Source organism: Mastigoproctus giganteus, chromosome 6, assembly GCF_048544385.1.
Source record: "Mastigoproctus giganteus isolate SK-2022 chromosome 6, ASM4854438v1, whole genome shotgun sequence".
Classification (NCBI taxonomy): Eukaryota; Metazoa; Arthropoda; class Arachnida; order Uropygi; family Thelyphonidae; genus Mastigoproctus; species Mastigoproctus giganteus.
Genome location: NC_143580.1, coordinates 166630388 through 166658377, shown reverse-complemented (window position 1 = coordinate 166658377; position 27990 = coordinate 166630388). Strand labels below are relative to the sequence as shown.

The 27990-nt window shown below is 40.6% G+C and overlaps 1 protein-coding gene across 1 annotated transcript in view; it reads left to right on the top strand.

The window, feature by feature from the left end:
* The first annotated feature begins 18611 nt into the window (after nt 1-18611).
* LOC150084729 (acid phosphatase type 7) overlaps nt 18612-27990 on the top strand; it is a 214069-nt gene continuing 204690 nt past the window's right edge. The window contains exon 1 of the mRNA XM_090375467.1: nt 18612-18914. Within this exon, the coding sequence (XP_090231593.1) occupies nt 18809-18914 (106 nt within the window). The 5' untranslated portion in view covers nt 18612-18808. The remainder of the gene's footprint in view (nt 18915-27990) is intronic.

The following is a 27990-nucleotide window of genomic DNA, read 5'->3' as shown; positions in this document are numbered from 1 at the left end:
GAAAAGAGAAAGTCAACACTGTTCAAATATTTCCGCAACATTCATTTCTTCATTGTGTATTTTATGTCAGAGGTTCCCAAACTTTCTCGGTTCACGGTTCACGGCGCTCTTATTATTTTCATTATCTTTTACATTGTATACAGTTAAAAAGTTATTTAAAAGGTATTTTTTAAAATTCTTTATGGACATTCCAGAAGGTCAAGGACCAATTATAATTTTTCCTATTTTTTATTATATTCGATTAACTCGTTTCCGTTTTGCGCGATGCGCTCGCGGGACGAATTAATTGCGTTAATCGAGTCCCTCCTGTAATTGATGTTAACTTAGTACCTCCATATAACAAATATCATATAGTATATATATTTTTTAATATTATATATTATATCTATATATAAATATATACAGAGAGAGAATCGGATCTAACAGGCAGAAAATTGAGTAGGGGTGCCGCAAAATAAAATAAATTACTTAGGGGTGCCGTTATTAAGAAAAAGGTTGAAAATCACTGGTCTAACCCTTTAGTTTAATATTTAACACATTACAAGGAACTCTCTCTCTCTCTCTCTCTCTCTCTCTCTCTCTCTCTCTCTCTCTCTCTCTCTCACACACACTAGAATGTTTATTCCATATAGGATAAAGTTCCAAGTTATCTGTACAGAAAATCATGTCAATCATGACTCATACTAGATAATATTTTAAACAAGGCTACACAAAGTGATAACGCTGTTTTGTTAATTTTTTTATTTTAAAACAGTTCATGATTTCATTATGAGGAACTATCATTTATATACAGTTTGGTTTAAAGTCCTTTCCCACTTAATTTACAATAATATAATGAAATTTTTATTTTAGAGTTTTTAAACAAAATTTTAACAAATTTTAAACAAATTAAAAATTTGCCTTTGGATAGGTCATATCGAAAAACAATTACAATTTTGCATTGTAATCAGAATATGTTGGAAATTTTAAACAAGAAAAAGTTTGAAATTTTTCCACCAAGGAGCGCTTTGGTTATTTTTTCTAAATTAATGAAAGGTTTTCTAAATTAATCTTTATTAAATTAATTAATTTAATGAAGATTTAATATTTTGATTAATTTAATATTAAATTAAATTTGATTAGTTTAACAAAAATTAAATTAATCAAAGTGACTGCCTTAAAAAAATAACACAAAGGTAAAATTTTCACCAAGTTTTATTGACGATCAAATTTCCACGTGTCCCCATTATTTTCCAATAATCAATTAAAAACGAGACATTAGCTGCCTTCAAAATTTCTGCTGGAATATTCATCACCTTTTGACTGGTTGCATCCTTGAAATCTGAAAGAACAAAAGGCAAACCTTGGTAAGCATGATGTTTCAAATGTTTACACAACCCCAAGATGCTTCCAACGGAAGCATGTTGGAATTATTTGGGGAAATCTTTTATGCCAGGTATTTGGTTGTTATTTCATTAGAGGTTTATTGACGCATCGGTATCTGTGGTTATAGTGCGCCACAGAGATGTGAAAAATAGTGACTGATAGATAATTTGCTGTTTTCCATGACGGTTTCTCTTATCAGCCGTTTGGCATTATTTTCAATATGGGAACAGCAATATCGGGCATAAGAATTATGCTTCCGTGAAAACTACGTGCATTAATCTGTTATAACTTTAGTCTACAGTGGACTACGATATCATGTGCTGGTAAACATTCATCTTTGAAATGGCCCTCAGTTATTAATACGTTTAAAACAAAGGCATCAACAATAGCATGTTCCGTAAATTCACACCACACTGTGACCTAATGGATGTAGTTATTCCTTAAAAGGCACATGGAAGTTTTCTCTAGCACAAATTTCTAACTTTTTATGCCTATTTCAGAGCTACCAAGGCGAAAGTGCTAATCATCGGTCCCTAGGATATTGAATAGCCACTCTGAACCATGCACGCCACATTGTCATTCGTTCGCTGGCTTTGATAGTCGTTGTGGTTCCAATTGATACAGATATTTGATTTTGCAGTGAAACAGGTATATACAGGAAAAGATTTACATATAAGCTAAACAAGCTACAGATTTGGGCCTCACATTACATCTCACTTTTCTCCTGGTGGGGGCTTTTCCCCACTAATCTCCTGGAGTTGCCTTTCCTATTAATCCTATTCTTCTACCTGTTTCCACTCTTCTTGACTCTTCACCCCCATTCTCACTAAATATACACGGTTTTTTTTTGGTTATTTTTTTAAGTCCTTGCCACTGAAATCGTCGGAAATTAGGTGGCAGGGTCTGCTTCATGCGGTCCCTCTAGGTCTGACCTGCCTCCTCCGGAAAACGTCCGGGCAACGGGGATCTCACTAGAGATCACTATGGACCAAACGGCTAAAAAGTCAGAGGAACAACACAATAAAACCCTACATATCACTCTAGTGGCTCACATCTGGTGAATACAGGCTTGACACACCCGGAATTGATTTCATTTGATTTGATTTGGTTTTTAATGGCGCATTGGCAGCTAAGGCCATAATGCGCCAAGTCACACAAGTGGTGAAACCCATGTTTAGTCTCTAGAGCAAAGTTTCCGGCATCCCCCTCCCCCCATACTTCTCCTTCTACCCATGCACGGTACTAAGTACTACAGGTTTTGATACCTTTCGTGTTTGGGGTTTTCATAAAAAAAAAACAAAAAAAAAAAACAGGTTCCTCAGCTGGATATAATCATTCTTCTCTTTCTTGGTGATTTCTCTCTCTCTCTCTCTCTCTCTCTCTCTCTCTCTCTCTCTCTCTCTCTCTCTCTCTCTCTCTCTCTCAGGGAATCCTGGGAATTTTTTTTTTTTTGGCTGGTGCAGCATAAGCCTCAGGTCTCCTTGCACCATACGGTTAATAAAAATGATAATAATAACACAAACACTCACAATCCATTTTTTTTAAATCTGTGGCCTTAAATGAGTTCTGTTTTACCGAAACAGAGCACACAATGCAGAGATGAGGGAAACCCCTGGGCCGTTAGACAATGAACACTTTATTACATCACGTGGACTAGACCACACAGTCCGCTGTAACCGGGCCAAGAAACTCCACTACGGTATCACATTCACAGGCCTGAAGAAGGAAACAGTGAGTTCTTGAAATATAGGAGCAATAAATTATTTAAGTGTTTGACGTTGTGCTGGTCCTTGAGGTTATCACAGACAATTTTTCAGATATGCGAGACAAGCTGTAGTTGCAACCTGGTATTCTAAAACTCCGATGGAACTGATATTCGGGTGACACTCAAGTCAAGAGGACCCAATTTCGGTGTAGTCTGGACGGTCCGTGACAGCCAAATCCTCAGCTTGCACTTTCACGATGGTGGGAATGCTAGATATCCTGGGTATAACCTCCATGCACAAGCACACTGTGGGTGACCACCCAGGTGTGAACCAACGTAAGCAGGGGTCGAGGTGTGGCGCCCACACCACATGGAGGAATGCTGCCCCTCTGTGTTAGCAGGTAATACTAGGTGGTAGATGACCCTCATCAACCGGTGCCATAGCACCATTTTGCTTATTGAAGGCTTTAAGTGGTAGAACCCATGTTTAGTCTCCAGAGCTAAGTTCCAGTCAACCCTTCCCCACCTCTTCCATCATGCAGTATGACTGATGATTTTTGAGATTATGTTGGACATCACGGTGAGATCCAACCTTCCCTACATTTCGAGGATACAGCTCTAAAACGGTGTTGACAGGCCGGCCGCTACTTAGTAGACCGGACTGAACCTATTGGTAACTCTTTAGGAGGCTTCCGGATCAGTTAGTGTATAATCTTGCTGCCTCTACTCTGCCAGACAGTGACTGGAGGGAGTCCGATTAGTATGCATGCGAGGGACTTTGTCGAGGACACGTTATGTCTAGGATCTGGGTAAATTCTTACCATGTGTACGCCATATCCAAAAATTTCATTACTTCATACAGCATGCCCCCCCCCCCCTTTGGGACATAGTTCTTGATGGCTTTCTTAACCTAGATCTTGGAAATGTCATATCTCAGGCCTACGTGGATGATCTGATCCTGATGATGGCTGAAGGTACCAGAGGAAAAATGGAAATCTCAGCTAACTGTGTAATAGACATACTTCAGGACTGGACTGTTAACAATAATCTCGGTATATCACCGATGAAAACAAGCTCAATACTGCTAAAAGAGACCCTGGATATAAGGAGACCTCCACAAATACGGATTCAAGGAACTACCATAAAGCTGTCCATGTAATTAAAGGATCACGGGGTTTTGCTGGATAAAAACCTGTTATATGCACCGCGACAGAACTATATCCAGAGCAAAAGCAGGAGATACTCTGCAATATTTGCGAGTCTCCCACAAAGACTGGGCCTTGCATACGAGGAACCTCAGGCTTTTCTACAAAGCAGTCTTCTTTCCAGCTATTTCGTATGCTAGGGTGTGGTTAAGCAAAGCCACCACAGTGGTAAACAGAAAGAAATTCGAAACCACAAAGCGATATTTCCTTCTTACCATTTTGAGAACTTGCATTAGCATTAGTAGAGGCATACGATGCAAGAAAGCAAGCTTATGCAGCATCAGCCAAAAAAAACTTCCACTTCACCCCTCCGTTCGTTCGAAATACCTGTCTAGCTGAGCCTTAAATTTATTTAGGCTATCAACTTCCACAACAAGGGATGGAAGTCTGTTTCACAAACCAACTACCCGCTGGCTAAAGGCAAATTTCCCCATATTTATCCCTCCTACATCTGTCTTTCCTAAATTTGAATTTATACCCTCTCAGGTGATTATTCCAAGCAAGAGGAGGAATCCCATCAGAATTGAGCATGCTCAAACCATTCAAGGCTTTATACACCTCTATCAGATCACCTCTCTGGTGCCTAGTCTTTAGACACTGAAATTTGCAAAATATAAGCCTTTCTTCGTAAGAGCAACCCTTTGTTCCATTAACTAATCTTGTTGCCATTATCCGTACTCGTTCCAGCAGCTCTACTCCTTCTTGAAATGAGGCCTCCAGACCTGTATACAGTACTCAAGGTGTGGCCTGACGATTGCCTTATACAAGGGAATAATCACCTCCGTATCCTTACTAGAAAAATTCCTGTATATCATTGACAAGACACCATGAGCTACTCTTGCAGCCTGTCTGCACTGCTCAGAGAACTACATATCTGCCTGCACAATTACCCCTAGGTCCTTTTCATTCTCTACCACTCAGTGTAGTACCACAGAGTTGATACGTTGCACTGGGGTTGCTGTTTCCCATATGTAGAACTTTAATTTGTCAATGTTAAACTTCATTTGCCACCTCTCCGCCCATCTGCTCAACCTTTCCAGAAGCTGCTGCAGCAGCATAGCGTCCGTAGCGTCCTTGACAACCCTGTCAACCTTTATATCGTCTTCAAACTCGGACATTAAGCTTGATATACTATCTCCAATATTATTTATAAATACAGAAAACAATAATGGACCCAACACTGAACTCTGAGCGACTGCTAATAACATTAGTCCACGATGAGCAGTGTCCATTGATTACCACTCTCTGTCTTCTCCCCCTCAACCACCCCTTTATCCATAGCAGCAACTTGCCTCCAATGCCACACGGCTCCAATTTATACAGCAGTCTTCCATGTGCAACAGTATCAAAAGCTTTTCTAAGATCCAAGTATATAATATCAAAGTTATTCCCTGCATCCAGTTCTTTTGTGACTGCATCATAGTATCCAATCAAATTGATCAGGCAAGACTTCCCCTTAACAAAACCATGCTGTGTCAAGAGCTATAACTGAAGTCTCGTCTAGATGATCCTGCAGTGCTTCTTTAACCAGTGCCTCCATTAATTTTCCTGGAACAGAAGTTAAACTCACAGGTCTATAATTACTGGTGTCAGCCTTTGATCCTCGTTTGTGAATTGGGGTCTGTGGGTACCTCCCCTGAGTCCAAGGAAGCTCTCATAATTATGGCTAAGGGTTTGCTTACTTCCTTTGCTGCCTCCTTTAATATAACTGGATAGATCCCATCCACCCCAGGTGCCTTTCTTGTGTTTATCTTCAACAATTTCTCCTCCACTTTACTCTCAGTTATTACAAGGTTCTCTAGCTTACTGCAAGAGTTGAATACACCTCTGGCATTCCCCTCACTGAATAACTCCTCATGTGTGAATGTCGATGCAAAATATTCATTTAGTTTGTTAGCTACCTGATCAGGATCATCAACAGTTGACCCATCGATATCAAGTGGACCAATCTGATTCATCCCCTTCCTTCTAGAGTTTACATAAGTAAAGAACTCTTTGCTGTTTTTCTTTGCATCCCTTGCCAAAGATTTCTTGTAATCTGCCTTCGCCTGCCTAACCTCCTTTCTAACTTGGTTACAGATCAACTTGTATCTATCATAGGCTTCTGTGTCACGTGTTAATTTGTATGTATCCCATGCATTTTTCTTCTCTGCCATATGCCTCATTAGTTCATCTGACATCCATTTAGGCCTAAACCTTGAACAAGGTTTAGGCCTAAATGAACAATATTTCTTAGTTGGTATGTAAAGCCTAGTAGCTTCCAAGATAAGTTCTTTGAATGCTTCCCATTTTGAATTTGTTGTTGGTAACATCATCAGTTGATCCTACTGTATAGAATTTAAATACTGTCTCAGTCCATCCTAGTCGCCTTTACGAAAGCAGTAACCCTTCCCTTTACCACTAATGGTAGTTACCTCTTTGCATAAATCCCACTTCAGCACACTGTAATCACTGCCACCTAGTGGTTCCTTTTTCTGCAGATTCTTAATGCATAAAGAATCACTACTGATAATCAAATCAAGAGTATTATTCCCTCTAGTTGCCTCCGGAACATGCTGATGCAGGAAACAATCATCCAATAAATCCACAAAAGCCTTCCTAGTGTGTGAGTGACCAGCCCCCAAATTCCAGTCAATAACTGGGAAATTAAAATCCCACATTATAAGACTCTCTGATGTACTGGCCCACTCTATTTCCCCGTACAGTTTCTTATTAAACTCATCAGAGTCAAGCGGCCTATAGCACACTCCTACTCTCAATTTTGATCTCCCAGTGCTTATGTCACACCAAACTGACCCTACACCGCACTGTCCAGCGATGTCGACTGGCTTCACTTCCTTGGATTTTATGTGTTTCTTAACTAATAGCATAATCCCCCCCCCCTTCCTATCCTGTCTATCCTTTCTATAGACGTTGTACTCCCCAAATTCCATTTCTGCATTCCTTATATCTGTGTGACACCACGTTTCTGATATCCCAACAATATCTGCCTTTGATGTTTTGAGCAATACCTCAAATTCATCAAATTTATTTACTAAACTACTAGCATTGGTGTACACGCAAGTATTCATGCACCTGTTTCTGTTCATAGCTACCCTAATACAACTGATGTGTTTACTTGTACCGCAGTGACTCCCAGCTGTCTCTGAAATATCCTTCGTCTTGTTTTTCAGACTTCTGCTCATTCCAATAGAAGCAGAGCAAGAATCACTTTCACCTCTGGCAGTGGCTACTGTTAATCTATTAATCTTTGTATCTCCCCAAGCTAGGAGTTTTCTGATCCACCTAACACTGCGTCGATTGTATCAGCAAATATTGTTGCACCCTTTCTATTTAAGTTTATCCCATCCCTGTAGAAGCAGTCTCTCCTGTTAACAAGTACAGTCCAGGTTAAAAAAAAATTCAGCTTCAGCACACTGTGATCACTGCCACCCAGTGGTTCCTCTATCTGCAGATTCTTAATGCATGATGAACTACTACTGATAATCAAATCAAGAGTATTACTCCCTCTAGTTGCCTCCCGAACATGATGATGCAGAAAACAATCATCCAATAAATCCACAAAAGTCTTGCTAGTGTTTGAGTGACCAAGCCACAAATTCCAGTCAACGTCTATGAAATTAAAACCCCCCATTATAAGACTCTCTGATTTACTGGCCCACTCTATTTCCCTGTACGGTTTCTGATTATAATCATCAGAGAGATTAGGCCTATAGCACACTCCTACTCTCAATTTTGATCTCCCAATGCTTATGTCACACCAAAGTGACTCGACACTGTACTGTCCAGGGATGTCGACTGGCTTCACTTCCTTTGATTTTATGTGTTTCTTAAGTAAAAGCATAACCCCTCCTCCCTTCCTTTCATGTCTATCCTTTCTGTAGACGCTGTACTCTCCAAATTCCCTTTCTGCATTCCTTATGTCTGTGTGACATCACTCTCTGATATCCCAACAATATCCACCTTTGACGCTCTGACAATACCTCAAATTCATCAAATGTATTTACCAAACTCCTAGCATTGGTCTACAAGCAAGTATACATGCACCTGTTCTTTTTCTTAGCTACCCTGACACAACCCATGTGTTTACATTTACCGCAATGACTCCCAGCAGTCTCTGAAATATCCTGCATCTTATTATCCAGGCGTCTGCTCATTCCAAAAGAAGCAGTGCAAGAATCACTTTCACCTCTGGCAGTGGCTACTGTTAATCTATTAGTCCTTGTATCCTCCCAAGCTAGAAGTTTTCCGACCCACCTAACACTTCCTCGATGGCATCAGCAAATATTCTTGCACCCTTTCTATTTAAGTGTATCCCATCCCTGTAGAAACGGTCCCTTCTGTTAACGAGTACAGACCAGGCTGAAAAAAAATTCTACCCCTTGAGCCTTGCGCAATCTTTCCAGGCCGAATTGATCGACAAGGCTCTCATCATATACTCCCTCCTATCGTGTCTGGACTGAATTGCAGACACTCTCAAATTCAACCCTAATTCACGGTTTTTTTCAACTGTGACCTGAACTTGTTAAGTAATTCTGCCGAGTCTCCTACTGTAAGTGCCATTGTACAACTATATCACCTTTTGTGCCCTTAAGAGAGGATATCCGCTCTACAACGTCATCAACCTTCGTCCCCTGCCAGACATACCCTGGTCCTGTTCCACCTATTCTTTTTACATTAGCATTAGCATTAGCATTAGCAGAGGCATATGATGCAAGAAAGCAAGCTTATTCAGCATCAGCCAAAAAAAAAAAAAAAAAAACCCACTCCCATTTCACCCCTCCGTTCGTTCGAAATACCTGTCCAGTTGAGCTTTAAATTTGTTTAGGCTATCAACTTCAACAACAAGTGATGGAAGTCGGTTCCACCAACCAACCACCCGCTGGCCAAAGGCAAATTTCCGCACATCTATCCGACATCCGTCCTTCCTCAATCTGAGGTGATTATTCTGAGCAAGATGAAGAATCCCATTGGCATTGAGCATGCTCAAACCATTCAAAGCCTTATACACCTCTATCAGATCACCTCGCCGGTGCCTAGTCTCCAGACTCTGTAATTTGCAAAACTTAAGCCTTTCTTCGTAAGAGCAACCCTTTGTTCCATTTACTAATCTTGTTGCCCTTCTCTGTACCCGTTCCAGCAGCTCTACATCCTTCTTGAAATGAGGCCTCCAGACCTGTATACAGTACTCAAGATGTGGCCTTACCATTGCCTTATACAAGGGAATAATCACCTCCTTATCCCTGCTAGAAAAATTCCTCTTTATCATTGACAAGACACCATGAGCTACTCTTGCAGCTCGTCTGCACTGCTCAGAGAACTTCATATCTGCCTGCACAATTACCCCCAGGTCCTTTTCATTCTCCACCACTGTCAGTGTAGTACCGCAGAGTTGATATGTTGATCTGGGGTTACTGTTTCCCATATGCAGCACTTTACATTTGTCGATGTTAAACCTCATTTGCCACCTCTCAGCCCATCTGTTCGACCTGTCCAGATCCTGTTGCAGCAGCATAGCGTCAGTATTGTCCTTAACGACCCTGCCAACCTTTGTATCATCTGCAAACTTGGACATTAAACTTGATATCCCATCATCAATATCATTCATAAACACCGAAAACAACAACGGACCCAACACTGAACCTTGAGGAACTCCACTAATAACATTAGGCTGAAAAAAATTCTACCCCTTGAGCCTTGCACAATCCCTCCAGGGCTGAATTGATCGACAAGGCTCTCATCATATACTCCCTCCTATCGTGTCTGGGCAGAATTGCAGACACTTTCAAGTTCAACCCTAATTCACGGCTTTTTTTCAACAGTGACCTGTACTTGCTAAGTAATTCCGCCGGTCTCCTACTCTTAATATCATTAGTGCCAACGTGTACAACTATATCACCTTTTGTGCCCTTAAAAGATGATATCCGCTCTACAACGTCATCAACCTTTGCCCCTGGCAGACATACCCTGGTCCTATTACAAAGCATGTTCTCCGTTTACCTGACAATAGAGTCACCAACAACTACTAGTTCCTGTGGGACCAGCGCTTTCTGCCTTGGGGGTTGCCGCTGTGTTGCGTGATGACCAAGTGCAAGCTCTGGCGTTGATGTGGGCAGCCGAGAGCAGCCGAATCTAAAGCCCCTCACTTTAGATTCTTCGAGGGCAGATCCTTGCAACGTAGTCAGCATTCACGCACTCAAGGCCTTGCTTTGGGCCCTTCAACTAGATCTGGAGATCATTCTCCGCGGGATGCTCCATCAATTTTCATACGCAGAAGTGTCACCTGCCTAGATTTCACGACTGATCCTGCAAATGACTCTAAAATTAAAAAGAAACGCCTCTCCACATACCTCCAGCAGGCTAGCAGACATCAACTACTAAAGGATAAATTACCAGGAAATTTATACCCAACATACAATTGATTTACCCCAGCTATCGTCCTTGGCGCTTCCTGGGACGTCCAACCTCCTCTCTGCTTACTGGAAATGGGGCAATAAAGTATAAACTACAAGGCTTCAGACTCACGGACACCACTCTGTGCTAATGTGGCCAGCGTGAAACTTGGATCCACTTAATGTAACACTGCTGCCTATAGGAAGTCCTTCACTGCCGACTTATTACGCACAACCACCTATTATCTTGAAGTGATTCGCCTAGGCATGTTACAGCAGCTTAGACGCGGAAATCCAACTACCTTCCAGGATCACACCACAGACCCAACTGCAAATCGGACAGTGGAGAAGAAAAGACTCCAGATCTATTTGCGATCGATATGGCAGCAGCGCTGGACGACCTCCACAAAAGAGGAAGTCACGCGGAGGTTCCTCCCCGATCTACAACAAATATACCCACAGTATCCGGTATGGCTTTGCCCTGGATTGTACAGCACATATCTCCTAACAGGACATGGAGCGATCCGACACAAATTACACCTTCTCGGACTCGAAAACAACCCAATGTGTGCATGTGGCTCTGTGGAGACCTGGGGACACCAGATGTATGACTGCGAATTTTATGAAGATCTTCGTGTTGAATTAATCATCCAAGTGCGCCTTAATCTCAAAAACCGGGAACACTACTTACTGGAAGATGAAGCCTCATATATAGCGTTCACCAAGTTTGCCCAGAACCTGTATGCTAGACGCTTGACCATTCCTCTGCCTGCAAACTTCGAATAGATGTGTGAAACAAAGCATCTCAGAGACCCCTAACCCGATGTCAGGTTTGACTGCTTGATCCTTCATGCAAGACAAAACTGGAACTCTTATGAGAAGTGAGAAAACTCCACTTCCCAGAACATTGACTACCGGACGGGACAACAGTCCCATGAATGACTCCCAACTGTGACATTTTGCACAACCTGTTCAGCCAAACTAACATTGGATCGCCTCTGCTGGGCCTCAGGTTTTTCTGGATGGTGCGGACCTGACCCTGCGGTCTGGTTTGCTCCCACCCATGCACACAGGCCACATTGGCAACCTGAGCCAGCTCTCTTGTCTGGCTCACTGTCTCACCTCTTCCTGGCAGGTGGGGCATGGGCATGCCCCACTGTAAACTGGAGTTGCCTTCCCTTTCGGCTCCCTATTTCTGTCTATTTGCCCCCCAGTCTTCAGCCTTCACCCCGCTCTATCTGATAGCAACGTGAACACGCCCCACACAATCTAAAATCACCAATCTAAATTAATTTTGCCCAACATTTTGGACTTCTAGCGCTCCCCGCGACGCGTACGCTATTTTTTTTTTTTTTTTTTTTTTTTAATGTCCTAGCCACTGAAATCTTAGGAAATTAGGTGGTGGCAGGACCTGCCAGAGTGAACTATATACTAGTGAGTACCTGGTCTGCCTCCACGGGGCTAAAGTGGGACAACCTCGGGCCTCAGTAGGGGTCTGGCATCTAAATGACCAGATGAACAACGGTACAAGGCATCAAATATATACAAAGTCCATACACTTTTAAATCTCTGGCTTTTCCAGTCAACTGGTTCACCCACAATGTAAACTACACGAAGATGGGGGAAACCCCTGGTGCCGCTTGACCCTAAACACACTTTACACTTCACACTTTACCTCAAGACCAGGGACATCTCCTCCTAATCTAAGAGGACATCTACAAAGCATTTACCCAGTTCGCCCAGGACCTCTTCACAAGAAGACGGATACACACACACTACAACTGCAACAATAAAGAATCAATGGTGCATCCTGCATCACTGATTGAACCACTGGACTTTGGCAAACCACCAGCGAACAGCAAGCCTCTCCCTGCCTACAAATCGTCTCCGATCTCACACATTAACAGAAACAACCCCACGGGCTTACACTATGGAAAGGATTCAACCCCATGCACGTACATTAATCCTGGAGGAGACATCATCCCATGAATGACTATCCACAAAACCTGGATGGGACACCACCCATGAAGGAAGACATACCAATCCCAGACAAGACTATCAATCCTGGACAGGACACCATCCCATGAAAGACTGCACTTCAACTCTGGATGGGGCATCAACCAAAGAACTACTGTCCTAAAAGCTTGGATGGGACTCATCCCACAAAAGACTGTCCATGATTCTGGACGGGACACCATCCCATGATGACTTCTGCAGCTCGCTATACGGCTCTTGGCGATCTGGGCCGAGTGCCGTTGCCTGGCTCACTTTCACTCCTTTTCCCTGGTGGCGGGGGAAAGAGACAGCATCTACGTCTCCTCTCCTCGCCGCTGCCCCTCTTTCTCCTCCCCGTGGGGAATTGGGCTGCCCCACAACCCACTCCTTGCCTTCTCTATTGTCCTCATATTTCTGAATTTTCTCCCCGCCTTTAGTCTCTCTCTCTCTCTTCCCCACTCTACCTTTATACAAGCGTACGTCCCACACAGTGGAACTTAGAAATATCCAAATTCAAATTGCTCACGACCTTTTCGGCCTAGCCAAATTCTAACTTAATTCTCCATTTTTTTTTTTTTTTTTTTCACACCTCCTGGCAACTGAAATGTCAGGAAATTGGGTGGCCATGCCTGCCAGAGTTTTTTAAAAATACTGGTGTACCTGGTCTTCCTCCACGGCGCCAAGTGTGGGCAATGGTGGGCTCCAATAGGGATCCAACAGCTAAATGACCAGATGAACAATGTTACACATATATAAAATCCATACACTTTTAAACCTCTGGCACTGTTATTATTATTAGCCATATGGTGGCAAGGAAGCTTGAGGCTTATCGCCGGATAAAAAAAAAAAAAATTGAGATACCCTGAGAGAGAGAGAGAGAGAGAGAGAGAGAGAGAGAGAGAGAGAGAGAGAGAGAGAGAGAGAGAGAGAAGCAGAAGGGAATCACCAAGAAAGAGAAAAATGATGATATCCAGCTCGGAACTCCAGTGTACCAAGCCCATACTCACAAAATGTGAGCCCCTTAGAGAATATTTGACAGTGTTCGGTTTCACACCCATAATGTATACTACGCAGAAATGGAGAAAACCCCTGGTGCTGTTTGACCCTAAACGCACACTGTAATAACAGGAATGTTTCACTAATATTGGGCCTGTAAACCACAATTTTGAATTTATCTCTCTATACATTAAAAACGTTTTCCTCCTAGTGAATTTTATTTGAGCTAATGGGAGGACAGGGTGGGGAAATTACATCACTACAAATGCGCAGGAAAATAATTACATCGTTGTTGACCACTGAAAGACAAGTGCCTCCGTAATGTTCCCCAACTCGTGCATGCGCTGCACTGTCTAATACATGACCATTTCAGGCATCATTTGATGTTCCATTGTAATGTCAACTGATGTAGGGAATCTATATAGTTTATGTATCTATAAATAATTTAGCATTTTGTAAATATTTAAAATAATTCTATATTTTGTAAATATTTTAGTCCTGTTCTTTTGGATGCAACAGTATTCCTCAATCATTATGGAACCCCGAAGCAAAAGGCCTTTTCCTAAGTGACCTTTGAAACGCAGGTAAATACACTGATGAGCCAAAACATTATGACCAGTGAGTCGTTATGCAAATCGAAGCAGCAACTACAGGTGAACTACGGCGCGCGCTCGGGTCGGGACACGGTGTAAAAAACACTTGATACTGAGCTCCGTTAATCAGTGTTACTCTTGTTCTTCAGATGGGAAAGGCAGCAGACTTAAGCACGTTTGACTAAGGCCAAATTGTAATGGCCAGACGACTGGGTCAGAGATATTCGAAACAGCACGGCTGGTAGAATGCTCATGGTCAGCTGTGATTTGGACTTACCAAAAGTGGTCCGAGGGGTGAAAACCCATGAACTGCTGAGTAGGTGTTTGACAACCACGGCTCATCGATGCTTGAGGTTAGTGAATGCTCTCCCAGATGGGACTTGGCAACAGAAGGGCGACTGTGCGCAACTAGCCGGTAATTGGAACGCTGGTGACAGGAGTAATGTGTCACCTGTCTTACACAGGTGACACATCATTTTCAGCAGGGTTCCATCGAACCCTGCCGAAAATGGTGGTGCGTAGCGCAGGCCGCTCCGAGTGCCCATGCCAACCATGGTTCACCAACCAGAATGCCTATAATGAGCACGCGAACATTGAAACTGGACCTTCAGTGATTGGAAGAAGGTCGTCTGGTCCGATGAATCACGATTTCTGTTGCACCATATGAACGGATTGGTACGTGTGCATCGTTTACCTGGAGAAGTGATGGTGCCTAGATGCACAGTGGGATGAAAACAAGCTGGTGGCAGCGGTGTCATGCTTTGGGCGATGTACCACTGGGACACCGTGGCACCAGTCATCTATGTATCAGTTACTCTTACGTCTACCACCTACTCAAACATCATTGCAGAGCAGGTGCACCCTTTCATGGCAACAGTCTTCCACTCTGGCTGTGCAGTCTTTCAGCAGAATAATGCGCAATGCCACACCACCCGGATTGTTCAAGACTGGTTTGCGGAACATGAGGAAGACTTCCAGATATTGCCCTGTACTCCCATTTCCCCAGACATCAATCCCATCGAGCATTTGTAATTTGTGTTGGGACAGCAGTTCCAATCTGCGGCATCTCAACCACGGACCTTAAAGAAGTTAAAAGATCTGCTGGTACCAGATACTACAAGACGTATTTAGAAATCATGTGGCATCCATGCCTCGCCGGGTACGAGCTGTTTTGGCTGCATGTGGAGGACCAACATTTTAGGTAGGTGGTCATAATGTTTTGGCTCATCGTTGTAATTACATAATGATATTTATTCCACCTTGAGAAGGTCGCATGGTGCAGATGTTAGACAATGGGAGAAGAGGGATGTGGGTCGCGTGGTACAAGTTTGCGGGGTAATTACGTCACTGCAGATGCATAGGTAAATAATTAAATAGGTCATTTGCTGATTAGATATCGATCAGTGTGTTTAGACAGATATATCTTTTACGTAGAAAAAATTTTAGCCGTAGAAATAGTAGAGGCATATGAAGCAAGAAAGCAAGCTTATGCAGCATCAGGCAAAGAAAAAAACGCTCCCATTTCACTGCTCCGTTTGATCCAAATACCTGTCCAGCTCAGCCTTAAATATGTTTACGCTATCGACTTGCACAACAAAGGAAGTTGTTGTGGAATTTGATCCAGCAACCAACTACCTGCTGGCTAAAGGCAAACTTCTGCACATCTTTCCTACATCTGTCTTTCCTCAATTTGAATTTATGCCCTCTCAGGTGATTATTCTGAGCAGGAGGAAGAATCCCATCAGCATTGAGCATGCTCAAACCATTCAAAGCTTTATACACCTCAATCAGATAATCTCACAGGTGCCTAGTCTCCAGACACTGTAATTTACAAAACTTAAGCCTTTCTTCGTAAGGGTACCCCTTTGTTCCATTCACTAATCTTGTTGCCCTTCTCTGTACTCGTTCCAACAGCTCTACATCCATCTTAAAATGAGGCCTCCAGACCTGTATACAGTACTTAAGGTGTGGCCTGACCATTGCCTTATACAAGGGGATAATAACCTCCTTATCTCTGCTAGAAAAATTCCTGTATATCATTGACAATACACCATGAGCTACTCTTGCAGACCGTCTGTACTGCCCAGAAAACTTAATTTTTGCCTGCACAATTACCCCCAGGTCCTTTTCGTTCTCTGCCACTGTCAGTATAGTAGCACAGAGTTGATACGTTACTCTGGAGTTACTTCTTCCTGTATGTAGTACTTTACATTTGTCAATGATAAACTTCATTTGCCACCTCTCAGTCGATCTGCTCAACTTTTCTAGATCCTGTGGCAGCAGCGTACTGTCATTACTGTCCTTAACAATCCTGCCAACCTTCGTATTGTCTGCAAACTTGGACATTAAGTTTGATATACCATCATCAATATCATTTATGAATACAGAAAACAACAATGGACCCAACACTGAACCTTGAGGGACTCCATTAATAACATTAGTCCACGATGAGCAGTGTACATTAATTACGACTCTCTGTCTCTCCCACTCAACCAACCCTTTATCCATAGCAGCAATTTGCCTCCAATGCCACACTGCTCCAATTTGTTCAGGAGTCTTCCATCTGCAACAGTATCAAAAGCCTTTCTAAAATCCAAATATATAATATCAAAGTTATTCCCTGCATCCAGTTCCTTTGTGACTACATCTTAGTATCCAATCAAATTGGTCAGGCAAGACTTTCCCTTTACAAAACCATGCTGTGTCCGAGCTATAACTGAAGTCTTGTCTAGATGATCCTGCAGTGCTTCTTTAACCAGTGCCTCCCTTAATTTTCCTGGAACCGAAGGTAAACTAACAGTTCTATAATTACTCGTATTGCCCTTTGATTCTCTTTTGTGAATTGGGGTCACATTTGCACATCTCCAGTCCATGGATACCTCCCCTGAGTCCAAAGAATCTCTCATAAATATGGCTAAGGGTCTGCTTACTTCCTTTGCTGCCTCCTTTAATATAACTGGATAGATCCCATCCACCCTGGGTGCCTTTTTTATGTTTATCTTCAACAATTTCTCTTCCACTTTCCTCTCAGTTATTACAAAATCATCTACCTCACTGCCAGAGTTTAATTCGCCTCTGGCATTCCCCTCCCCGAGTAACTCCTCATGTGGGAATGTAGATGCAAAATTCTCATTTAGTTTGTTAGCCACCTGAGCAGGGTCATCAACAGTTGAACCCTCAATATCTAGTGGACCCATCTGATTCATCCTTTTCCTTCTAGAGTTTACATTGGTAAAGAGCTCTTTGCTGTTTTTCTTTGCGTCCTTTGCCAAAGATTTCTCATAATCTGCCTTTGCCTGCCTAATCTCCTTTGTGACTTGGTTACAGATCAGCTTATATCTATCATAGGTTTCATGTCTCCCATTAATTTATATGTATCCGATGTATTTTTCTTCTCTGCCATATGTCTCATTAGTTCATCTGACATCGGTTTACTCCTAAACCTTGAACAATATTTCTTAGTTGGTATGTAAAGCGTAGCTTCGACGATAACGCTTTATCTTTGTATTCTTTCCATTTTCCAATTCGACTTACTGTGTCATACCTCTACATTTTACTTGATAATATCGGTGTAAAAATACCCTAGACCACTCTGAAAGGAAAGACTACGATAGTAGTATAAAGGGTATCATTTCAACTGTATCTCTTTGTGTGCTGAACCTTCACAACGAGTTACCATGTACTGCACTACCTCGAATAAGTAATGCTTCAATGTTTGAGAAGACTATTGTTACTTATTCTAGTTGGGCGTCACCACCACCCAGACGGCATCGTTTGAAAACTTGTTGCCCTTTCATCCGTCGATGGGTAGGCACCTTAGGTATTGCAAACATGACAACCCAGTTGTGAGGATAATCCGGCAAAATTATCGTGTACACCTTTTGGCATCTCTCTATTGCGGGATTATCTTCACAACCGGGTTGTTGTTGTGTTTGCAATACCTAAGGTGCCTGCCCACCGACGGATGAAGGGAGAACAAGCCTTGAAACGATACCGTCTGGGTGGTAGTGGTGCCCACCTGGAATAAGTAACAATAGTCTTAGTGAAGCTAGCTATTAGTGAAGCGTTACTTATTCGAGATAGTGCTATTCATGGTAAATTAACTCCTCTTGACGCTTTTGATCTTCAAACCCACTTTTAAGTAGAAATAAAAAATACTGATAGAGAATATTAAATTTTAATGCATTACTGTAGATATGTAATTGTCGATTTATTATTATTATTTTTTTTTTTTTGCATTGTAAAAGTTGGCCGCTGTGTTGCATTGATAGTGCCGGTCATAGAATGTAAGCAGATTTTTGCAGTAACTATTCACTGAGTCTTGGTATTTTAAGGAGTCCTTATACGTACGATCTAGCTATTCACTGAGTTTATTGTGTATATTACAGAGTTTCTATCAATGAATCTGTATTCACGTGATAAGAGGTACTTTATCAGCTGATTGTTTTCGTTTACTCTACTTTGCCGAGGATGTTAGATAACGAGGAACTATCAAAATGTATATAAACCAAAAGCAGCATTTCATGTAATACGGAACTGATAGTGTGACTTGTACAGATGGCTTTCGTAATGGTATTTGGGTTGTTGATTTTCAGTCATCTTAGCCCTTGTATGTTTTGCGAATTGTTGACTCAACCAGAACAGATACATTTATCCTATGGAGGTGAGACTAATAAACATCTTTATTTAACTTTAAACGTATAAGGTTAAAAAAGCAAGCTTATTTGACAGCTGTTAAAATTGTTAAAGTATTGTTAAAATTGTTAAAGTCTTAACTAAAACTTGAATAAACGGAATAAATAATGAATTTTACGAAGTTTTGCTACTTCTGTTTGAGTAGTGGGTAGTCAACATTGCCTTTACATTTTAAGTTCGGTAGTATTTAGCATTCTAAATGCTCCCAATGAAAGAAATTTAAACATAATTTGGTGTTCAAGAGAAAATTAAGTGAATTAAAAAAAAAAAAAAGGAATAGTTCTCTAAAACTGGAACTGTTTTAATGACCCATTCCCTGCAGCAAAACCTGCCTTTATATGAGGGGTTCAATAAAATAGCATTAGTAGAGGCATATGATACAAGAAAGCAAGCTTATCCAGCATCAGCCAAAAAACCCCTCCTTCCCATTTCACCCCTCCATTCGTTCCAAATGCCTGTCCAGCTCAGCCTTAAATTTATTTAGGCTATTAGCTTCCAAAACAAAAGATGGAAGCCTGTTCCACCAATCAACTACCTGCTGGCTAAAGGCAAATTTCCACACATCTATTCTACAACTATCTTTTCTCAATTTGAAACTGTGCCCCTTCAGGTTCTTAGTCTGAGCAAGAGGAAGAATCCCATCAGCATTCAGCTTGCTCAACCCATTCAAGGCCTTATACACCTCAATCAGATCACTTTGCAAAATTATCTATTTAGGCATTCAATAAATTATCTAACTATCTACCTATGAAGGAAATGAGATAGAGGCAAAATGGTTTTATTTTTCAATGCAACTCTCCTGAACTTCTGGAAAATGGAACAATATACTTGTTCCATTTTGTTGGAAATACCAGACAAATAAAATTCTTTGTCCTGTCAATCAAAGAATGCAGAAAAGCAGACTTCATTTCATTATCATCAGCAAAGTGACATCCCACATATGTTTTTCTTGAGGTGTCTAAACAGAAAATAGTCACTGCAGGTGAGATCTGGCTTGTAAAGTGGATAGGTGTGTAGTGTAAAATCACAGTCTCTCTCTCTCTGAAGAAGCAGTACACCCGTGGAAAGTTTTGCATGGTATTTTTCCTTTACAATAGCCCTTATGTTGTACAGTAGGGATGAATATGACTCCCCAGTGACTGTCTACTTGTGTTCCAAGTAGTGAATGTACAAAATTTCCTCAACATCTGAAAAAATAGTGGCCATAATCTTACCAGGGGGAGAACCATTGTGCTTCCATTGCATTGTTTCTTGCTTGATCTTAGGAGTCCAGTGATGAACCCATGTTTTATCACCCGTAATAATTCTTTAGATCAAAGTTTCAGGATCCTTTCCATAAAGTTCTGAATTCTGCTCACAACACCATTGCTTCTGCACTGGGATCAGAAATCTGGGGATCCACTTTGCACTGAATTTAGTCATCCCCAAATGTTCATGGAGGATTGTTTATAACCATTCCTTCAGATGTCATAATCCTTAGAGATTTGGGACACCTTTAAACATCTGTCATTCACCACAAGAGTTTTCACAGCTTGGCACATTTCTGGAATGGCTGCTGTCACAAGCCTTCCTGATTGTGGGCCGACCGGGCTAGCCGAGTGGGTAAAGTACCTGCCCGGCAACTCAAAGGTTGCGGGTTCGATTCCCGCCTCGGGCTTGGATCAAAGTACTGCAAAAACCTTGGGAGGTGCAATATGGCCACAGAAGCCGATGCGCCAACAACTACCAAATCAAAACCTGATTGTGGATCCTCTTCGATGGACTCTCTACCACACGTGAATTGTTTTAACTAGGATTTCACCTGGTATTCTGAAGTTGCACTGTTGCCAAATACAGCCACTATCCTCTAATTGCAGACTTCTGTTAATAGGGTGGTGATCTCTTTTTGAAGAAGGTTTGGATTTTGAGTTTCTGCTGCTGTTGTCCCACCACTTCTAGCAGGGCACCCCTGAACATTTCCCAGTTTGTGTTTTCTATTGCATGTCTATGTTGCATTACTCTGGACATGGGTTGTCTATTGTGATTTTTTGTGATCCTGAATGTAATGGCTCGGTGGTCAGAGGTTGTCCAATCACCTTGGACCTTCTAGTCGTTGATATAGCTGGCTGTGTATCTTGTAGCCAGAGAAATGTCAATGGTGGCTTCCCAAAGGTTACTGCTGAAAGTGGGGAGATTGTTTGGCTGATTGAGGATTCCAAAGGGGGAGTTACCCAGTATTTGGCCGTTTGTTGCTCTTCGCTGGTCTGGTGTGCTGTACTGCACCGGGGACCTGCAGATTACATCTGCTCTGACGATAATTTGTCTCTCCTGGGAGAGTGTTTAGTACACTTTGAAGGTATCTTATAGCTCCAATAATATCTTCACCTGGACAGTAGTATAGGGCAACAACATAAAAGTTTCCAAGCACTATTATAATGTGGGCACATATGGCCCTGGCTGTGCAAAGTTGGGTTATCTTTGTGGCTGTGATGTCAGGGTTTCTTACAACTGTTGTTGCCGGAGGTTTCTCTTTCCACCTGGATGACTTTGTAGGTCAAGGGATAGCCTCTGACCTGGTTCTTATGGGCGTATGACCCTTTGAGGATAATTACCTTTGTGTTGTCCTCGTCTGCCCAAATCCTGATTTGGCTGACCATAGCCCAGGCCTGTTGTGCGTTAATTTGTGTTATTTTTACCTCTTTGAAGTTAAATTTTTTAAGGTGTCTCCCCATAATTGATCTGTTGTTGGTGCTGATCCTTGGCTTTTATATATGTTGGACATTTTCTAACTCTGATGGAATGCGCTGAGTCCATTTTGAAACTTTTACTGTTCACCCAAATAGGATCTTCGATTTTGTTAGGACAGCTGTTAAATTCGTGGCCTTTTTCAGCACAATGACTGCGCGTTTGCACTGTGTTTGGGTACAAGTGTGTGTGTGTGTGTGTGTGTGTGTGTGTGTGTGTGTGTGTGTGTGTGTGTGTGTGTGTGTGTGTGTGTGTGTGGTATGGCCGAATCTGCAACACTTGTAGCATTTAGGCACAGCCACATGTTTGCAAAAGCGGTGGCTGCCCCAGTTTATTGTATAGCCTTGCTTGATTGTTTAGGACCTTCCAGGCAATTGGGTTGAGTTGAACAATCCAGTTTTGGTCTCCTTCTCCTTTGACTTTTTTTCCAGGATTTAGGTGTGATTAAAGCATCTGCCTCTAAGTCTGGGAAGTACTCCTGTAAGTTCCTACATTATAATTCCTTAGTAAGGTGCTGTTGGGTCAGGTTGTCACTGAGGTCAAAAATGATGGTAGACAGTCCCAGCTTTCTTTGCACGTCTGCCTTTAAACCCATCGTCTTTATTTTTGCATTGGTCATAATTTTGTTAGCTTCAATTTTAGTTTCCATTTCGATCACTATCCCTGTATTTCTAATTTTTCTTATTGCTTTTGCAGTGGATCCTGGCCGCCTCCATGTGGTCAGGGGTGGGACGTGGTGACCAGCTTCATCTGCTAAGAGCCAGGTACCGGCCAAAAACATAACAACACACCATATCACTACACTTACAACGCACCACATAATAATGGCCAGTTTTAGTGTAGGCTTCTACACATGTACAATGGTGGCTAATGGGGGAACCCTGGGATCCCCTCAGCAACACATGAATATCCCCTGATGTTACCCATCTGTGGATAAATTAAGTGGAAAAGTTTGAAACTCAAGCAGTTGCTCTATTTCAAAGGCTCTTGATCGTGTTTGGCATAAAGCTCTTCTAAATAAGCTTACATCTTGTGGATTGCCGACTGTTTCTCATAATTAGATGTCCAGTTTTCTCTCTGAACACTCGCTGCCAGTGCCCCACCATTGAATATTGTTCCTATATTTGTGGTGGTGCCCCATCACTTCTAGACCTCATTCAAAAGAGGGCAGTCAGGTTAATTCGTGACCCTTCTCTTACAAAGTCTCTCCATTCTGTCTCATGAACTTTCGTTTTTTTGCCACGTCTTTTCTGTAGATACATCCACAAGCACTGTTTTTCTGAATTGTCTTCCATAATTCCCCCCGGCGCCTTCGTAGCCAGGTGGGCAGGAGCAGCAGTGCGTAGCACACGCTTCTTGATTAGACCGGGGTTCGAGCCCATGACCACCAAATACGGAGGATGCGGAAAGGTCAGGGAATGACCACCACATACCCCCGAAGCAATATGGCCTTAGTTGCTAATGCTCCTAAAAAAAAAAACCAAATAACAAATAATCAAATAATTCCCTCTCTCCTTTCCAAACCAGTGTGCCATAATCAGTCAGCATCCATTTTCTGTCCAACTTTAAACTCACAGAACTAACTAACTTCTCTTTCCCATAATCACATTTACAGGTAACCCTCATATAACATGGTAGTTAGGTTCATATAAAAGCTCATGTAGTGCAAAACTGTGTTATATGGGACTAAGAACCAGTTCCAAAAGCTCACAGAAATACACCATTTTTTTATAACTATCGGAAACTTAATTTTTATTAAAAAATAGTAATAACTGAACAAACGTCTTAGAAACAGAGATACATATATGTCAGAAAATGTACGTTCATTTAATTTTCTTCCTCTTCATCGCTGCTAAGCACAATCAAACAAGAAGGTTTTCTCTGTTGCGGAATATCTTCACCTTTTGAATTTTCTTCTGCAGCATCTAGATTTTGTGTATCTTTTGTTCTCTATAAAGAATCAGTAATCTGGGTTTGTTTGCTTTTGCTTGACAGATCTTTGTAAATTTCTTGGTATGGAACTAAGCATGTTTGAAGCTCCCTTTTAAACTTTGTGTTCCTTTCAGTTGAAGGATCTGCCTTCAGAAAATATGGCACACTATTGCCATAGTTGCCGATTTGCCTAACGAATTCCTAAACCAACAACAACAACAGCATTCAAAAAAATAAGATTCTAATTGCTCGGCTAAGTTTATGCCTTCCTGTATCCTTTTTAGTGTAAAATTTGGAGCTTCAGAATTTTCATCTGTGCTATCATCCTCTGAATTGATTTGATGTACCTCTGATGCGATTTCCACCAAATTTGCTTTGCCAACCTCTTTTTCTACCAGTAATTCTTGAATGTCTTCAGTAGTGATATCAGCAAAACCTTCCCCTCCTACCGACTTAGCAAGTTCTACTATCGCACCAATTTTTTCTTCCGGTTTGACCATTTTTCCTCAATGAACTGACTCTGGCTATACATTTTTCCAACACGCTTTTAAAGTTGTCAATTTTACTTCTTTGAGCAATAAAACTATGATTCAGATATAGTCCACAGTTGAAAAATGTCTTTTGAGTGGTGCTTTTTTACTTTGGTTAGGCATAATGTAGGGCTGGAATTGAATTCACAATAAAGAAATTATTCCAATACGGTTCTTAAGAACAAAGTTTAGTAATACGTTTCTGGAAAAATTTATAAGGATCAAATAAAAGCTAAAATAACCTTACACCAATTTTTTCTTCCGGTTTGACCATTTTTCCTCAATGAACTGACTCTGGCTATACATTTTTCCAACACGCTTTTAAAGTTGTCAATTTTACTTCTTTGAGCAATAAAACTATGATTCAGATATAGTCCACAGTTGAAAAATGTCTTTTGAGTGGTGCTTTTTTACTTTGGTTAGGCATAATGTAGGGCTGGAATTGAATTCACAATAAAGAAATTATTCCAATACGGTTCTTAAGAACAAAGTTTAGTAATACGTACCTGGAAAAATTTATAAGGATCAAATAAAAGCTAAAATAACCTTACAAAAATCTGACAAGTCAACTGCACGCTTCAAAGTCACAATTTTTTGTGTTCTCAAACAAGCACAAGTTCATAGCATATAACCTAACACAGGGATTTCCCTTTTTGTTTATGTTTTTTTGCATAGCCACTAGTGAGTCAACTTCACAAAGAAGAATGGAAATTTTGAAAAATTACATCCAACATAGGGTTTCCCCCTCAAAAAAGCTCAAAAATACTGTGTTATATAAGATTTGCCATAATTTTCTATCAGTTTTAGAAAATTATGGCAAAACCACGTTATATAGGTACTGTCTTGTGCAAGGATTACCGCAATTTATCAATCGTGTTAGAGCGAAATCGTGTTGTAGAAGTACCATGTTATACGGGAATAGCTGGTATTTCTGTTTTCTGGAAAAACCTTTCACATACAATTCTCGAATGGGAAAAAATCCAACCTACAGAAATTCCATTCTGTCAACAAGTTTCTTCTATCTTATCAGTTTTCAACCCAGTGTTCTCTCCAGGACCTATCGAATGGGTGCACCGCCCAATGAATTTAACTGACCACCAGGCTAAAATTTAAGTGATTCTCACAATGCTGTATTCTCACAATGCTGTATCACGATGCTCACTGATCTCGATCAATATTAATTCGAGTGTACTATGTGATAGAGATCAATGTGACAGGAGCATATAATGTTAAATTATGCAATTAATTTTTGATCTGGATTGCTTAAGTCACATTTATAAATAAAAAAAAAAATTTTTATAATATTGCGAAGTATTATGCTTCCCCACCCAGCTACTTCATAATGCCATCCGGCTGGCAAAATTTTCTGAGGAGAATGCTGCAGCCCATGCACGTTTCTAAGTACTATAGGTTCTCATACCATTTGTGTTTGTGGTTTTTATGAGAGAGCAGCACTTAACCTGTTATTAGTAGCATGAAGAATTACTTCTTTTTCAGTTACTGTGGTCTAAGTCAGTGGTCTCAAACTCAAATTGCATGCGGGCCGAATGCATGATCTGAAAGCAGCTGACGGACTGGAATTTTTTTTTAACAAAATGAGAGTGAATATATATATATATATATATATTGCACCGTACTTAACCCTAATGTATGGATACCACCCCTTTATAACCTGGTGTTACGTGTGACGCGTGTGTGTGATGTGTTGCATATAAGTTTATAATAAGTTTGGAAATTTTACTTTTAAAATTTAATTTGCCTTGAACATGGTTTGATTGAAAATTTATTTCAACACGTACAGAAAAAATACATATGTTTATATGTAAATAATTATGAACTTCTTTATTTCTTACTACAACTTGACACTTGATGGCATTTCGATTCTGATAAAGTTTGTAGCCTTGGAGAAAAATTACTAGAAACTATCTTCATCACGGATTGTAGATGCTCATCAGTCAATCAGGTTCTTTTCTTAGACATATTAATTTTCAACTGCGAAAAAAACTGTTCACATAACTGTTCACTCAAACAAAGTGATTATTCTTATTGCAAAAATTTGTAACTGAGGGTATTTATCTTTTGACAAGTACGAATAAAAGTTAATCAAATCTGTATCTTCAAATCTTTGAATAAGATTTATATCACACTGTAAATTAATTAGCTCCATTTGTGTATTTTCTGGTGCATTATTCACGTTCGTTTTTAATGGTAATGAAAATAATGTAAAATTAGACTCCAAATCATTAAAATCTTTAAATCTTTTTTCAAATTCTTGTCGTAAAAATGCTATTTTTCTTGCATATTCTTGAGATTTTTAATTTGAAATAATAGGGCAGGATTTAAGATGCAGGAAATGTACGAAATTTTTTGATTCCAGTTGTGTTTCCCATAATTGCAATTTAACTTTAAAAGCTTTAATACAAGCATACATGTCAGTGATAAGTTTATTCTTTCCTTGCAGCTCTTTATTGAGAATATTTAAATGGCCGGTTAAGTCAACAAGAAATGCTAAATCTGTTATCCCTGTATCATTATGTAGCTCGTCGATGGTTTTATTTCTGTATGTCATGAAAATTTTGATTTCATTTATTAAATCAAAAAACCGTTTTAATACAGCTCCTCGACTTAACCACCCCTCACCTCGTTATAATAAATCATTTCTCCGTACTCACTTTCAATTTCTTCAAGCAATGCAACTAATTCTTGCTGATTCAGAGCTCGTCCACGGATAAAGTTTACTGTTTAGTTACTGTTTCCATAACATTATCCATCTGCAAACTTTTGGCACAAAGTGCTTCTTGATGAATAATGCAATGTATAGTGCAAAAATTATTCTGAAATTTTTCTTCTTTCACTATATTTCTTAATTTTACCGCTACTCCATTTTTTTTACCAACCTGCATCATCACTTGCAAATCCAACCATTTTAACCCAACTTAATTTATATTTATCTATTACAGTTTTTATTTCAAAAAAAATATCCTGCTTACCAGTTTTTCCTTTCATAGGAATTATTTCCAATAATTCCTTAATTACTTGAAATTCATCAGTAACACCTCGTACGAAAATGGCAAATTGTGCTATACCTGTGATGTCAGTACTCTTGAGAGAGGCAGTCCTCTCATTCGAGAGGGGAGGATGGTCATGACAGTATCATGGAGTGTGTGGGAGCAGACAGTATCATGGAGTGTGCGGGAGCAGAGAAGCTTGCCGATGGCAATGAATCTAACCCCGGGGGCTCACATCTGGTTAGTATGGGCTTGGCACACCCAGGGTCCTGAGCTGGATATCATTATTCTTCTCTTTCTTGGTGATTCCCTTCTACTTTTTGACTCTCTCTCTCTCTCAGGGTTACTTGGGAACTTTTTTTTTTTTCTCCTGGTGCTGCATAAGCCTCAGGCTTCCTTGCATCATATGGATATTATTAATAATAATAATAATAATAACTGCTATTGAGAATGCCGCAAAATCTATACTTTTTTCTTTTAACTGACATCGTAAATCACTAGCGATTTTGTTAATACGTTCCGCAACCATGTTGGCTGACAAACTAATATTTTTAAATAATTGTTGTTTTTCAGGACAAAGAAGTTCAGCAGACTTAATCACACAATCTTTAAGGAATTTGCCATCAGTAAATGGTTTTGACCATTTTGCAATGATGTGCGCGAGAGCAAAACTTGCGTGAACTATTGCTTCACTGGATTTATTTGCTTTAGTAAAAAAATTTTGTTGTCGTTGTAAGCCATATTTCAGAAACTGTAACTTTTCTTCCCTCAATTTGCCTTCCAACATTTCAAAATTTTCTTTATGATTCGTTTTGTAATGGCGACATAAATTGTATTCTTTTGGAACTGA